The sequence below is a fragment of the Erythrolamprus reginae genome, chromosome 4 (genome assembly GCF_031021105.1).
Source record: "Erythrolamprus reginae isolate rEryReg1 chromosome 4, rEryReg1.hap1, whole genome shotgun sequence".
NCBI classification, from domain to species: Eukaryota; Metazoa; Chordata; class Lepidosauria; order Squamata; family Dipsadidae; genus Erythrolamprus; species Erythrolamprus reginae.
Genome location: NC_091953.1, coordinates 82,361,638 through 82,376,230, shown reverse-complemented (window position 1 = coordinate 82,376,230; position 14,593 = coordinate 82,361,638). Strand labels below are relative to the sequence as shown.

The window sequence follows — 14,593 nt, the reverse complement described above, 5'->3', positions numbered from 1 at the left end:
GTAGACATTGTATGAGAATCTCTTTAACAAGCTGTCAGAATTCCAATCTTGAAAATTAACTTTGATAGTGACAGACTCAAAATTAGGAAATTGCTGTTGGCAAATATTTATATATTAGAAAACCAAGGTTGGAACTTTGCTTGTTAGTATAAACCTGTGGATTTCCCAGAAGACAGTTGAGGTTGCTATAATCTAGAATGACAGAATCTAGAATTTCACGAACAGAAAACAGCACAAAGCAGGTGCCAGAATTTCTGCAATATTCCTAAATAGCACCTGTGGACTTCCAAATTGAAATTACTTTTGTAAAAAGGAGAATAGAAATATTTTTTTACAATTCTGTGATGTTTATCTCTTCTGCACTTGAGGAAATCATTTCCAAATCATTAACTAGAAAGGCGCATTTAAGCCTTCATTGCTAAAGTGTATGAAAATTGAAAGTTAATGTGTATGTTCCAATTAGGTAATGATCAATTCCACTGAGGGAGAAGAATGCTTAAAGCAGCTTTGCAGCATTGGATGCAAGCCCCCTTTTTGTACTATACATAGTGATATTGCATGCATGTACAAAGTTGCAGAGTTTGTGGTGTGATTCTGTTCTCCATTGTAGGTGGAGGCAGCATTCAGGATGGTTGTCCTCGTCCCCTCAAAATGAGGACCAAATCTATTACTTTTTGCTGGATCCTCCCTCCTAGGGCCCAGCTTTGATGAGTCCAAAGGAACAGACCCTCTTTGGGGACTCTCTCAACCTGACTGTAGTCAAAACTAGGGATAAAAGAAACATTTTGCCATCTTTCTGCCAATCTCCCTACTCCCATCAGCCCTTCAGGCCTCTGACCAGAGCTTCAGCTTCTCCTGGCCCCAAGATCAGTTTGGATCTAGGCAGCAACAGCCTCAGAATAGATCTGAGAGGGAGAGTCAATTCAAACAATTTTTCAGGGGAGGAGGGGCTGCCCTTCCGTCATTCCCGCTAGTATCCCTTCCAATATGTGGGATCAGACCACCCAGGATAGATGGGTCCTTGAAACTGTCAGTTAGGGTCTCTCGTTAGAGTTTCTCTCCCTCCCCCCCAAGTTTTTCTTTCAATGATCCATATTTAGCATGCCCTCCAAGAAAGCCCCTCTGTATTCGGCAGTCCAACACCTGCTAGACATTCGTGCCATCAAGCCGGTTCCTCTGGATCAGCAGAGACAGGGGTATTATTCCACTCTCTTTGTAGTCCCCAAAGTCTCGGGGGATGGAGGGCAATTCTAGATCTAAAGCATATGAACCGGTATATCAAATATAGACGGTTCAAGATGCACTTCTTGCAGTCTATCCTGAGGTGTGAAAGGCAGGCTGATTTCCTGACTTCACTGGAGCTGACTGAAGCCTATCTGTATATACCGATTAACCATCTTCACTGGCAGTATCTCTGGTTCTGCTATGCAGATAGCATTTCCAGTGTAGAGTTCTCTTCTTTGATCTTTACTCTGCCTCCAAGGTTTTTACAAAATCGCTAGCGGCAGTGGCAACTCTCTCAGGGCCTTACCTGTGTATGTTCCATGTTACCTGGATGACATTTTAGTTCAAGCGTCCTCTTGTGAGGCGCTATCTCCAGGTAACAATTTTAACGCTTCAACAGCATGAGTTCTCCATCAACTTGGAGAAGAGCCACCTCTCCCTGTCTACTTTCCTTCTTCTCGTAGGAGCCATGATAGATACCCTAGAGCAGTGTTTCCCAACCTTGGCAACTTGAAGATATTTGGACTTTAACTCCCAGAATTCCCCAGCCAGCGAATGCTGGCTGGGGAATTCTGGGACTTGAAGTCCAGATATCTTCAAGTTGCCAAGGTTGGGAAACACTTTCCTAGAGTCTAGGGTTTCCATTTCTCAGGAGAGACAGGGCAGCATCTAGAACCGTGATGGTGAACCTTTTTTTCCTTGGGTGCCAAAAGAACATGAGCGAGTGCTATTGCACACGCTTGAGTGCCCACACCCATAATTCAATGTGTGGGGAGGGTGAAAACAGCTTCCCCTGCCCCTGGAGGCTATCTGGAGGCTGGAAATGGCCCGTTTCCCAACTTCTGGTGTGCCCAGAAGGCTTGTGTTTCACCCTCCCCAGTCTCCAAAGGCTTCCCTGGAGCCAGGGAGGGTAGAAATGCCCTCCCCCATCCCCTGGAGGCTCTCTAGAAGCCAAAAATGCCCTCCCAGAGCCAAACCTCAGTTGGCCAGCACACACATGCATATTGGAGCTGAGCTAGGGCAACAGCTCACGTGCCAGCAGATATGGCTCCGCGTGCCACCTGTGGCACCCATGCCATAGGTTCGCCATCACTGATCTAGAACCTTGTTGTTCAGGTACAATGAGAGTGCAGGGTTTCCCTGGACCTCTTGTCCACTCTCTTGGGGAAAATGATTTCATATATTTCCATCATCCCTTGGGCTTGCCTACACTCTAGTAATCTTCAATGGTTTCTTTTACCATTCCAGAAAGTGGGCTGCAGCACCTCGGCATCCAGAGTCCTGGTCCCTACAGACATTCACTGCACCTTCTCCAGGTGGTATTCACCAGCAAAATACCTTTTCCAGGATCCACTCAGAATGGTTAGAGTCCAGAGCCTCAATCAACTGGCTGTATCTTTGGGCAATGTTTTTTGCCTTGAAACACATCTTAACTGGCTGTTATGTCCTAATCCTAACAGACAATACCACCACTTCCAAGGCCCAAATCAATCGGTAGGGCAGCAGCCACCGCTCATGGACTGTAATGCAAGAGGCACTCAGACTGGGGATGTGGGCCAAGAAGCACCTTCTCTCCCTTTCAGTGAGCCATGCAGAGTGGCAATTGTACACATCCCTCTTCTGCACATCTTGAGCTGCATCGGCCTTCCTTAGGTTGACTTGTTTGTGACCCTGGAGAATGCAAACCGCCCGAGGTTCTCCTCTCGGTTTCTGCCCCAGGGAGTAGAGGGAGTAGAGGGGATGAACACTCTCTGAGGGCAGTGGCCGTTTTTTCTATGCATTCCCCCCCTTGCCGATTCCCCTGATTCTGCCTTAAGTCATACAGAAGGTGTTGGAGCAGAGGGCAGAGGTAATCCTGTTGGCACCTCACTGGCCACAATGGGTGTGGTTCACAGGCCTGAGGACCCTGTCGGTGTTTCCGCCTTGGCGTATACCAGTGAATAAGTGGTCGCTCAGCCAGGGGGAATTGGTACAGCCGGATCCTCAGTGGTACCAGCTCACCACCTGGCGGTTGAATGGCATGCTTTGAGGTGACAGTACTATAACCCCAACATCATTCTTACCATTCAGTCATCTTGTTGGCCCTCAACAAAAAGGATCTATGCCACAACATGGAAATCATTTTGCTTCTGTTGTGCATTGTAGGGCTGTTTGCCTTTACACACTCCTCTTCTGAAGGTACTGAAATTCCTCCAGCAATTGTCCATGGGTTTCACGCCTAACAAACTTTTTCGCCAGGTGGTGGCCCTGTCCTCTGTCGTTTCCTATGACCAGGTGGACTATTGGCACAATTTTTCACTGTTTGCCATTTTTTGCTGGGGGGGGGGGCTCCAACCTTCGCCCTCTAATTATCTACTGCTACCCAGCATGGGATCTTCCCTGAGGGGGCCTCCTTATGAACTGCTACATTTGGCTACCCTCAGGTATATCTCCTACAAGGTTGCGTTCCTGGTGGCAATCACATCGGCTTGCGCAATCTCCGAGCTCTCCATGCTTTCCATTTGGAAGAACTTATGCATTTTTTTATTGGGACCGGTTTGTTCTCCAGTTAGATCCTTTGTTCGGTTAGATCCTTTGTTCATATGGCTCAAGAGCTGGTCCTGTCCAATTTTTGCTCACACTCGACTCATCCATTGGAAAGACTTTGGCACACGCTGGACATCCATAGGGCCTTACGTATTTACATTGCTCAGATGTGCCTGTTCCATAAGATTGAGACGGTTCTGGTGGCCTTCTTGCCTCATTCTTGAGTCCTCTATGACCATTGACCGTTGGATTTGCGGAATTGTTGCTAAGGTGTATGAACCTATGCTGTGGGTGCTGGGGATCGCAGCCCACACCCTGCATATTCCCAAGCGCCCCTGGCAGAGTTTGTCAAGTGGAGACTTGGACTTTTCCTTCTCAGGTCATTTGCCACTACAAAATTGATGAATTTATTTATTTATTGATTGATTGATTGATTGATTGCCACCCCCTCTCCGAGTTTGCATCGGCGGACACGGCCTTTGGTCGTAAGGTTCTGCAGAGGATCCATGAGGAGCCTCACTGAATCGGACTTGGACTCTACTCACCCAGGGTGGACTTTTAGCTTTACTAGGTCCCATCCTGAATGCTGGCTCCACCCACGATGGAGATGGGGAGTTGATCTTAACTGATATGCCTCTTCTCATCAGGTGGAGCCAGCATTCAGCCCCGCCCTTGGGGGTCCATTCCTGCATACTTCTTGTTTGTTGGACTTATGTTGGGCCATTGTTGCTACTGTCATTTTTTTCCTTGGACTGCCATTTTGCTTCAAAGCCATCCACCGTTTTGGGGCCGGTTCAGGAAGGGGAGACTACATGTAGTTGACTGCATCCAATTGGTAGCCACGTCAAGTCTGCTTAGGTCTCGTCAAACCTGGGCTCTAGAAGGGCGGATCCAGCAAAATGTAACAGATTCGGTCCTCATTCTGAGTGGATGAGGACAATCCATCCTGGCTCCACCTGATGAGAAGAGTAAGACCAACACCCTTTTCCATCTTTTGACAAAAAGAGCAAGATCCTGCTGTTGCACTTGAGACTTATTTAGTTTTCCCTATTTAGACAGATTTATTACTCAGAGGTTAAGCCACAATATATTGCATGTTTCTGAGAATGGAGCCAAGAGGACAAAATATTTACATAGGAGGATTTCCTCTGTGGCTTTCTCTGTTTAATATAGCAGATTTGGGGCTATAGAATGTAAACCAGATGTCAGCATCACCGGTTTATTTGCTGCCAGGATTTTTTTAAAGTACTACATATTTTTGTAGCTTCAGTAATTCTTTCACTGCAAGCACCAGTATTTTTGGCATATGCTCATATTTGTCCCTCCCTTTTTATCTTTCAGATTACAGACTTGTGTGGTGCTAAACATGTCGGTTATTTTGGTCGTACTCAGTTTTATGCTGCTCTGAAGCTTATAGCTGCTGCACAGTCTGGTCTCCCAGTACGATTAGAAAGTATACAGAATGGTAATTGGTTATACTTTGAACAATTTTATTTTTATTTAATAAAATAAAATATAATATTTTATTTAAAATATTTATTAAATGGTCATTATGTTTTGTAAAAATATTTGCAAGACACTGTATAACAGGGAAGAGAAAAACAATAATAACAAAAATAACATGGAGCTGGAGGGGTTGGGAGTGGGAGGCACTGTTCTCCAGTCGGTCGCAGTCGGTGTTAGTGGAGGGGTCAGAGGTTGACCTCTAGGTCTCTCCCTTGTGGGGTGCTTCAGGGGTCAGTCCTCTCCCCCCTGCTATTTAATATCTACATGAAACCGCTGGGTGAGATCATCCAAGGGCATGGGGTGAGGTATCATCAATACGCCGATGATACCCAGTTATGCATCTCCACCCCATGTCCAGTCAACGAAGCAGTGGAAGTGATATGCCGGTGCCTGGAGGCTGTTGGGGCCTGGATGGGTGTCAACAAACTCAAACTCAACCCAGACAAGACGGAGTGGCTGTGGGTCTTGCCTCCCAAGGACAATTCCATCTGTCCGTCCATTACCCTGGGGGGGGAACTACTGACCCCCTCAGAGAGGGTTCGCAACTTGGGCGTCCTCCTCAATCCACAGCTGACATTGGAACATCATCTTTCGGCTGTGACAAGGAGGGCATTTGCCCAGGTTCGCCTGGTGCACCAGTTGCGGCCCTATTTCGACAGGGAGTCATTGCTCACAGTCGCTCATGCCCTCATCACCTTGAGGTTCGATTACTGCAACGCTCTCTGCATGGGGCTACCTTTGAAAAGTGTTCGGAAACTTCAGATTGTGCAGAACGCAGCCGCGAGAGCCATCGTGGGGCTTCCAAGATTCTTCAACACTCTGTGGCTTGCATTGGCTGTCGATCAGTTTCCGGTCACAATTCAAAGTGTTGGTCATGACCTTTAAAGCCCTACATGGTATTGGACCAGAGTATCTCCGGAACCGCCGCTACCGCACGAATCCCAGCAACCGATAAGGTCCCAAAGAGTTGGCCTTCTCTGGGTCCTGTCGACTAAACAATGTCATTTGGTGGGCCCCAGGGGAAGAGCGTTCTCTGTGGCGGCTCCGGCCCTCTGGAACCAACTCCCCCCCGGAGATTAGAACTGCCCCCACCCTCCCTGTCTTTCGTAAACTACTCAAGACTCACTTATACCGCCAGGAACGGGGGAGCTGAGAGACCTTTCCCCCAGGCTTTTTAATACTTTGTTTTATGTTTGGTATGAATGTGCTGTTTGGGTTTTTTTAAAAAATAATGATAGGGTTTTATATGTTTTTTTAATATTAGATTTGCTCCACTGCTATATTGTTTTTATTACTGTTGTAAGCCTCCCCAACTCTTCGGAGAGGGGTGGCATACAAATATAATAAATAATAATAATAATAATAATAATAATAATAATAATAATAATAATAATAATAATAATAATAGCAACAACAACAACAACAACAGCAAATGGAAAAAAATCAATCTCAGTAAAAGCTGAATAGAGCCTATTGTACTAAAAAAAATTAACAGAAATTTCATTTTATGAATTCAGGCTTATTAATATCCTGTTTATGAAAGGTCAGTATAGTAGAAGTAAGACCGCAGAACTTTAAAAGCTTGTATCACTGATTAAACTATTCCACAAATTTATTAATTGGACTTTTATGCCGCCCCTCTCCAAGGACTCGGGGTGAATATAGATCTATTTGTAAAGCTGTTGATTTGGTAACCCTAACTACATTTATGAATGCAGGATAGACTTTAACTCCCCTCAGCTGTCTATCTTTCCTCATGACTTTCCTTTTTGCCACCCTGCACTCTTTTGCTTCAACTGACCTTTGCCATCTTCTACCTACTGCTGACCAAATACATCTAGCCTGAGCCTTACAAGGCAGCTTGTGAAGGGCCAGACTGGGCAATCCTCATCAAAAATAGGAAGAGGTTGTTGGTGAAGATTACTTGGGAATGGCAGAAACTGCAGAATGCAAGAAGATTGGAGGGCAGAAGAGTGGTAGGATGGAGGAGGGCAGGGGGAATTGAAGGGCTGATGCAATGCCTCATGGCAGGGGCAATGGAGTATGGGATGACCAAAGGGCAGAGATGGAAGAGATAGGCAGGAGGAATTGAAGTGGAGGTGAGTACAGCCAGGCAGATGCATCAGTTCCTCACCTAATGAAGGCGCAGTATAATAGTCTGGAGCAATGTTCCCTCTAATTTTTTTTCGATGTGGGCAGAAAAATATAGTGTCTGAGCGGCAGTCCTTTTGGGACTGGGTGGCATAGAAGTATAAGTAAGCAAGCAAGCAAGCAAGCAAGCAAGTAAATAAATAAATAAGAAAAAAATTCCCTTCTTTTTTATTAAAAGAAATTAATAATAAAACAAAACCCAAATCTATTACTATTATTACTATCTTCTCTTTTTCCAACCCTGTCTCCTTCCCCCTTGTGTGTGTGTGTGTGTGTGTGTGTGTGTGAACTCTTGAACCATTTCCAACAACAGGTGAGCTATTGGAAATGGTTCAAGAGTTCACACACACACACAAACGGCTGGGGGTTTTTTCTGTTATTATTTGGGTGCTTTTTACCATATGCTTTAAATCAAGAGTCATTTCTCTCTCTTTCTCTCTCCCCCTCTTGCTCTCTCTCTCTTTTTCTCACTTTCTCTGTCCCTCTCTTTCTATCTCTCCCCCTCTTGCTCTCTCTCTTTCCCTCTCTCTCTCTTTCTCTCTTGTTTTCTTTCTCTCTCTCTATTGCTTTCTTTCTCTCTCACTCTTTCTATCTCTTGCTTTCTTTCTCTTCTCTCTCTTGCTATCTCTCTCTCCCCCCTTTCTCTCTCTCTCTTTGTCACTTACTTTCTCTCTCCCCCCCCCTCTCTGTCAGCGAGGGGGCTGCGAGGGCGCTTTCTCCGAGCGCTTCAGGAACGCCTGCCCTGCCTCTACTGCAGCCCCCTTGCTGAAAGTCCGGGACGAAAGCGCTCCCAGCAAAGGGGCTGCGAGAGGGGCGGGGCGGGCATTCCCGAAGCGCGCGGGGAGAAGAGGAGGAGAATCTGCAGCTACGGTCGCGGGAGAAGTCGCGCCCCAAGGCAGGAGACGGTGGAGGAGGAGAGGGGGCCGATCGAGCGGGCGGGGGGCAGGGCCGAGAGGGGGCCGGAGGCATCGTGGGGAGGCAGGGGCGGCCGCGGCTCCCTTTTTTTCTTTCTACTGCCGCCCTCCCCGCCCTCCCCCCGTGGGCTGGCAGGGGGATGGGGAGCGCGCACCCGTGGAAAAGTGTGCATGGGGGGGTATTTTGGGGCGCGCGCAGCTTACAGGGAACAGTGGTCTGGAGGACAGAAGGGAAGGGGGGGAAATGATCGAAACATTTAACTATGTTAAAGGGTTAAATAAGGTTCAGGAGGGAAGTGTTTTTAATAGGAAAGTGAACACAAGAACAAGGGGGCACAATCTGAGGTTAGTTGGGGGAAAGATCAGAAGCAACGTGAGAAAATATTATTTTACTGAAAGAGTAGTAATTGCTTGGAAGAAACCTCCAGCAGATGTGGTTGGTAAATCCACAGTAACTGAATTTAAACATGCCTGGGATAAACATATATCCATCCTAAGGTAAAATACAGGAAATAGTATAACGGCAGACTAGATGAACCATGAGATCTTTTTCTGCTGTCAATCTTTTACGTTTCCATGTTTCTAACTGCAACCGGGATTACCAACACTGCTCTCACTAGGCCACATCACATTTGCCCAGTTTTACCACAGCAATATTGCCTGCATTTTAGAACTTCTCTGTAAGTTTTGTGTTTTAATATTGGTGGGCATTCACTTTTTATCTGTACCTACTATATAAAACTGAAGAAATGCTGGAGAAGACATCTGCGAGTCTCTTGGACTGCAAGGCGATCAAACCTGTCAGTCCCAGAGGAGATCAACCCTGACTGCTCTTTAGAAGCCCACATCCTGAAGATGGAACTCAAATATTTTGGCCACCTAATGAAAAGGAGGATACTCACAGGAGAAGAGCCTAATACTGAGAAAGATTGAGGGCAAAAGAAGGGAATGACAGAGGATGAGGTGGCTGGATGGAGTCATTGAAGCAGTAGGCGTGAGCTTAAATGGACTCCAGAGGGTAGTAGAGGACAGGAAGGCTTGGAGGAACGATGCCCAGGGGGTCACGATGGATTGGATACAACTTTGCCAATAACAACACAACTACATAGAACGATTTGAAAGTTTTCAGGTGGAAAAATGGAATCTAAATATTTGAGTAAATATGCCTAAAAAGGAGAGTCCCTTTCCCAAGTTAATTTACCCTTTTGTGTATCAACTCTCCTTTCAATTAGTTTGCTTTTTATTTGCCAGATCCATTCTACTTTTGTGGTCAAGAAAGCTTAGAGATTCTTACAAATAATCACAGAGTAAAATAATCTCTTAAAGTTTATGACTTTATACAAATACAAAATACAAAAATGTTCTTTCTCTTTGTATTTTCTTACTAATTTGGCCAGTACTAAATTTTAATTTTCCAGGTTCTGTAATATAATTAGTTGTCAAAGGGAATCATTTGGTCAATAAATAAGCTAAACAATATGTTATTATATAATCATTTTTCTTTTATATTTTGTTTTTTAAGAATTACCTTTACCTCGATTTATTGCTTTGAAAAGTGATAGTGAAATAAGGTACATCAATCTATCAGAAGCACATGGAGCAAAGTTTCAGAGTCCACATGCAACCCTTGAGATAAATTGCTTCAGAAGATCAGGCGAAGAAAAAAAACAGGTAAAGTCCCTTTTAAATATATCCTTTATTGTGGGATGAAGCACCAGATTTCATTTTATGATATCATACTGATAAAATCAAATCTTGATTTGAATTTTAGTTCATTGTATTGGTAGTCTCTCGACACAGACTGGAAATTACAGCTGATTAGTCATTACAGATTCTTTCAACAAGAAATATCAATTGCCTTTTCTTAGAGAGTTAAGATTGCTTATCTCTTATATAATCAATATAAAATGATTGCTGATCATCTTAAGCAGACGAACTACAGAATTTTCTTTTAGATACAAAAAAGATTTTTATTAGATATGTGGAAAATCATTTGTAACCAAATTCAGTAGAGCATTCACTTTAAGAGCTGCATTTGTCAGTAGTATTGTGAGACAATTGCTATTTTCCTCACCCTCAAAATCTACTATAGAATATCAAAAGATCCTTCGCAATATATAGGAGGAAAGCTGCAAGAAAGAGAAGAAAGTCTTAATATTGTTGTAGCCTGTCCGCATCCTGATCAGCTGATCATGGATTCTAAGGATCGAGAGATGGGTGTGTTTTGGTATCCTAGGCCAGTGTACTTGGCACCCGAATCTGATAGCAAGAAGGTCGGAGAGGATTGTGGAGTTAGAGGCTGAAAGTCAACCAGGGACTGTTGCACTCCAGAGGTGACCATGAGCAACTCAGGAGAAAAGACAGAGGCCCTTCTTGACACAAGGGTGTGCAGGAGTATTAGCAGACAAAAATGGCTTAGGAGGAAGAGATCTATGTGTGAATAGCTCTATAGAATACTTGGCCATGCCTTGTGGTTATATAAGGAGGTGTCTTTTGATGAGCTAGTGTGAACGTCAACATTCGAAATAGGGACATGGCTTAGACATGGTGAGTGAGAACTATTTCTGTTGTGACTTATGGTGATTAACAGACTGCATCAAATAAACTTCTTAAGGAGTTTTTTGGCTTTCGGCCTGAGACTGTGATTAGCAGCTGGTAATTTGCCATTGGATGCTGCCCAGTGTTTGCTAATATCTATTTCTACAGAACCATTTCTGCTATGAGCTATTTAAAAATATATACTACAAATTTGTATCATCCAGCTGTGTGTGTGGACCTATTTCTTGGAGGGGAATCTTGCTTAGGCAGAACATATATAAGCAAACTTTTGTTTACATAGCACTTTTGCTAGTTTTGTATGAAGACTTACTAACAACTGGTCAAAATGTAAATGTTAAACCTTTAAGTTGAAATGTAAATGTTTCAACAATTTTATGTTTGCTTTTTGTGAGGTATCAAGATATTAATTACCTAACAAAGATTGTTCAGTGCGGTATTAAATTCCTTCCTATTTTAACAATTCTGCCATTCAATATCATTCTACTTTGTGGCACCCACTGAAAATTATTCCCCTGGAAATTACAGTTGCCCCAACCCTACTGGCTTTGTATCCTATTTTTATTTGTTGTTAGTTGCCCAGAATCATTTATTTGAGATGGATAACTATATAAATTGAATAAATAAACAATTAAAATAGAAACATAGAAGACTGATGGCAGAAAAAGACCTCATGGTCCATCTAGTCTGCCCTTATACTATTTCCTGTATTTTATCTTACAATGGATATATGTTTATCCCAGGCATGTTTAAATTCAGTTACTGTGGATTTACCAACCACGTCTGCTGGAAGTTTGTTCCAAGGATCTACTACTCTTTCAGTGAAATAATATTTTCTCACGTTGCTTTTGATCTTTCCCCCAACTAACTTCAGATTGTGTCCCCTTGTTCTTGTGTTCACTTTCCTATTAAAAACACTTCCCTCCTGAGCCTTATTTAACCCTTTAACATATTTAAATGTTTCAATCATGTCCCCCCTTTTTCTTCTGTCCTCCAGACTATACAGATTGAGTTCATTAAGTCTTTCCTCATACGTTTTATGCTTAAGACCTTCCACCATTCTTGTAGCCCGTCTTTGGACTTGTTCAATTTTGTCAATATCTTTTTGTAGGTGAGGTCTCCAGAACTGAACACAGTATTCCAAATGTGGCCTCACCAGCACTCTATACAGCGGGATCACAATCTCCCTATTCCTGCTTGTCGTACCTCTAGCTATGTAGCCAAGCATTCTACTTGCTTTCCCTACCGCCTGACTGCACTGTTCAACCATTTTGCCTCTGTCAGAAATCACCACCCCTAAATCCTTCTCTTCTGAAGTTTTTGCTAGCACAGAACTTCCAATACAATACTCAGATTGAGGATTGCTTTTCCCCAAGTGCATTATTTTACATTTGGAAACATTAAACTGCAGTTTACATTGCTTTGGCCATTTATCTAGTAAAGCTAAATCATTTGCCATATTACAGATGCCTCCAGGAATATCAACGTATTGCACACTTTAGAGTCATCAGCAAATAGGCAAACCTTCCCTACCAAACCTTCCCCTATGTCACTAACAAACATATTAAAAAGAATAGGACCCAGAACAGACCCTTGTGGCACACCGCTTGTAACCTGTCTCTGCTCAGAATACTCGCCATTAACAATAACTCTCTGATGTCTATGCTTCAGCCAGCTTGAAATCCACTGAACTATCCAGGGATTAAGTCCAATCTTCACTAATTATCTATCAGCTCTTTATGTGGAACCGTATCAAAGGCTTTGCTGAAGTCCAGATAGGCAATATCCACGGCACCACCTTGATCCCACACCTTTGTGACATAGTCAAAGAAATCAATGAGATTAGTCTGACATGATTTGCCTTCAGTAAAGCCATGCTGATTTGGGTCTAATAAGTTATTGTTTTTTAGGTGCTGATTTATCCTCTTTTTGAGTAGAGTCTCCATCATTTTAACTATAACTGGCCTGTAGTTACCAGCTTCTTCTCTACTGCCCTTCTTGTGGATAGGCACAACACTGGCCATTCTCCAATCCTCAGGAACATCTCCTGTTAACAGGGATTGGTTAAACAAATCAGTCAGGGGAGTAGCAATGACAGATCTGAGTTCTTTAAGAACTCTGGGGGGAATGCCATCTGGACCCATTGCCTTATTTATCTTTAATCGTTCAAGTTCTTCTAAGACAAATGAACTACTTTGCTTCAATTGCCAAGAATCAGGTAGTAAATATTCATATGTAATATGAGGAAAAAATTGTATAGATTTGTTTTAGGTCAAGCTGAAATTTTGCTGACTCTATTAATTGATTTAAATTCAGTAATCCATATGTTATTACAATGTTTCTCTTGAAGGAAGAAGCAAAGTCTCCCCTCATGTCTCCCATTAGTTCGCATCCTACTTCTCCCTCAAATTACCAGAGAATTCCTTTGGGATATGGATATAGTATATTGAGAAGTGGGCTTGAGCAACAGCATGGAGGTAAGTTAATGAATACCTTTACTATTGTTGTAAGTGTCTATAAACAACACTACCAAAGAGTGTGATTAATAATCAAGAGACTTCTACTGGAGGATTGAGGAGGAGCTATGTAGAGTAGATGAGCCCCATGGCATAGAGAAAGTAAGCACCTCTACCAACATCTGAACAAGTCACTCTAAAGGTTAATTGTTGTAAGGAGCAATATGGAACTCTACAGCCACACTGACTTAGCAAAATTGCCACAATTGAGCAAGTAGTAAATATACATTTATTGCAGGCACATCTTATATGGATGGAAGAAATGTTTATGTAAGAAAGAGGACCACCATATACAACCTAACCCTACCCCCTCCACCCCAATTGTTAAGTATTTATAGAGGGACAGCAGCTCAGACCATGCTTTGTTCACCTGAGCACAAAGCCGAAAACAGCAGCCTGAAGATGACGAGTGGGACCTTGTCAAAACGTTGCCAGGAATCTATCAATTTGACATGGGAAAAGACCCGAATATGCCAAGACCTACGGGTGGGTGGGTGGTTGGTTGTGTATTTACATATTTTCCTAATAAGTGAAAAAGAAAACAGAATCAAAAATCTAAAAAATTATATATATATGTTTTCATATTCAAAGCAGCACGAAGCCAATAATTTCAGCCTGATGATGTCGAATGTGATTTCGCCGAAAGGTCGCAAAGACACTCAAAATATTACAAGGGGCAAAACCCGAACTCACTTATATATATACATATGTATGTATGTATGTATGTATGTATGTATGTATGTATGTATGTATGTATAATTAAATGCTTATTTTTCCTCCTCAACTGTAAGGTGCTATAGTTTTCAGAGAGAAGACAAGGTTATTTAAATAAGCATTTTAAATAACAACCACTACAGAAATTTAGTGATTATTTGTTATATAGCAATAACATTTAGACTTACTGTATTTTTCGATGTATAAGACGCACCTTTTTCCTCCCTAAAAGAGGCTGATAATTTGGGTGAGTCTTACACTGTGAATGTAGCTTTTTTTTCAGCCCTAACTAGCTGCTAACAAACTTCCCAGCTCTTACCTTGCAGGCTCTTTCATTGATTCTCTCTGCGAAGAATCTTTTCTAAGCCCTAAGTCTTTGCAGGGTTTTTTTCATTGCTCTAACTTGCTCTGAGTTTCTTTCCAGCCCTAACCAAATGCTAACAATGTTCCCAGCTTTTACCAGATTTCAAGGTCTTTCATTGTTAC

The 14,593-nt window shown here is 42.9% G+C and overlaps 1 protein-coding gene across 6 annotated transcripts in view; it reads left to right on the top strand.

Annotated features, from left to right (window-relative positions):
- REPS2 (RALBP1 associated Eps domain containing 2) overlaps positions 1-14,593 on the top strand; it is a 140,351-nt gene that overhangs the window by 15,234 nt on the left and 110,524 nt on the right. For 5 of the 6 annotated variants that reach the window (XM_070750775.1, XM_070750772.1, XM_070750773.1 and 2 more), the window contains exons 2-4: positions 5,092-5,215; positions 9,844-9,992; positions 13,228-13,354. The exons of the other annotated variant lie outside the window; for it this stretch is intronic. In XM_070750775.1, the coding sequence (XP_070606876.1) occupies positions 5,092-5,215; positions 9,844-9,992; positions 13,228-13,354 (400 nt within the window). The remainder of the gene's footprint in view (positions 1-5,091; positions 5,216-9,843; positions 9,993-13,227; positions 13,355-14,593) is intronic. 6 annotated transcript variants of the gene reach the window in all.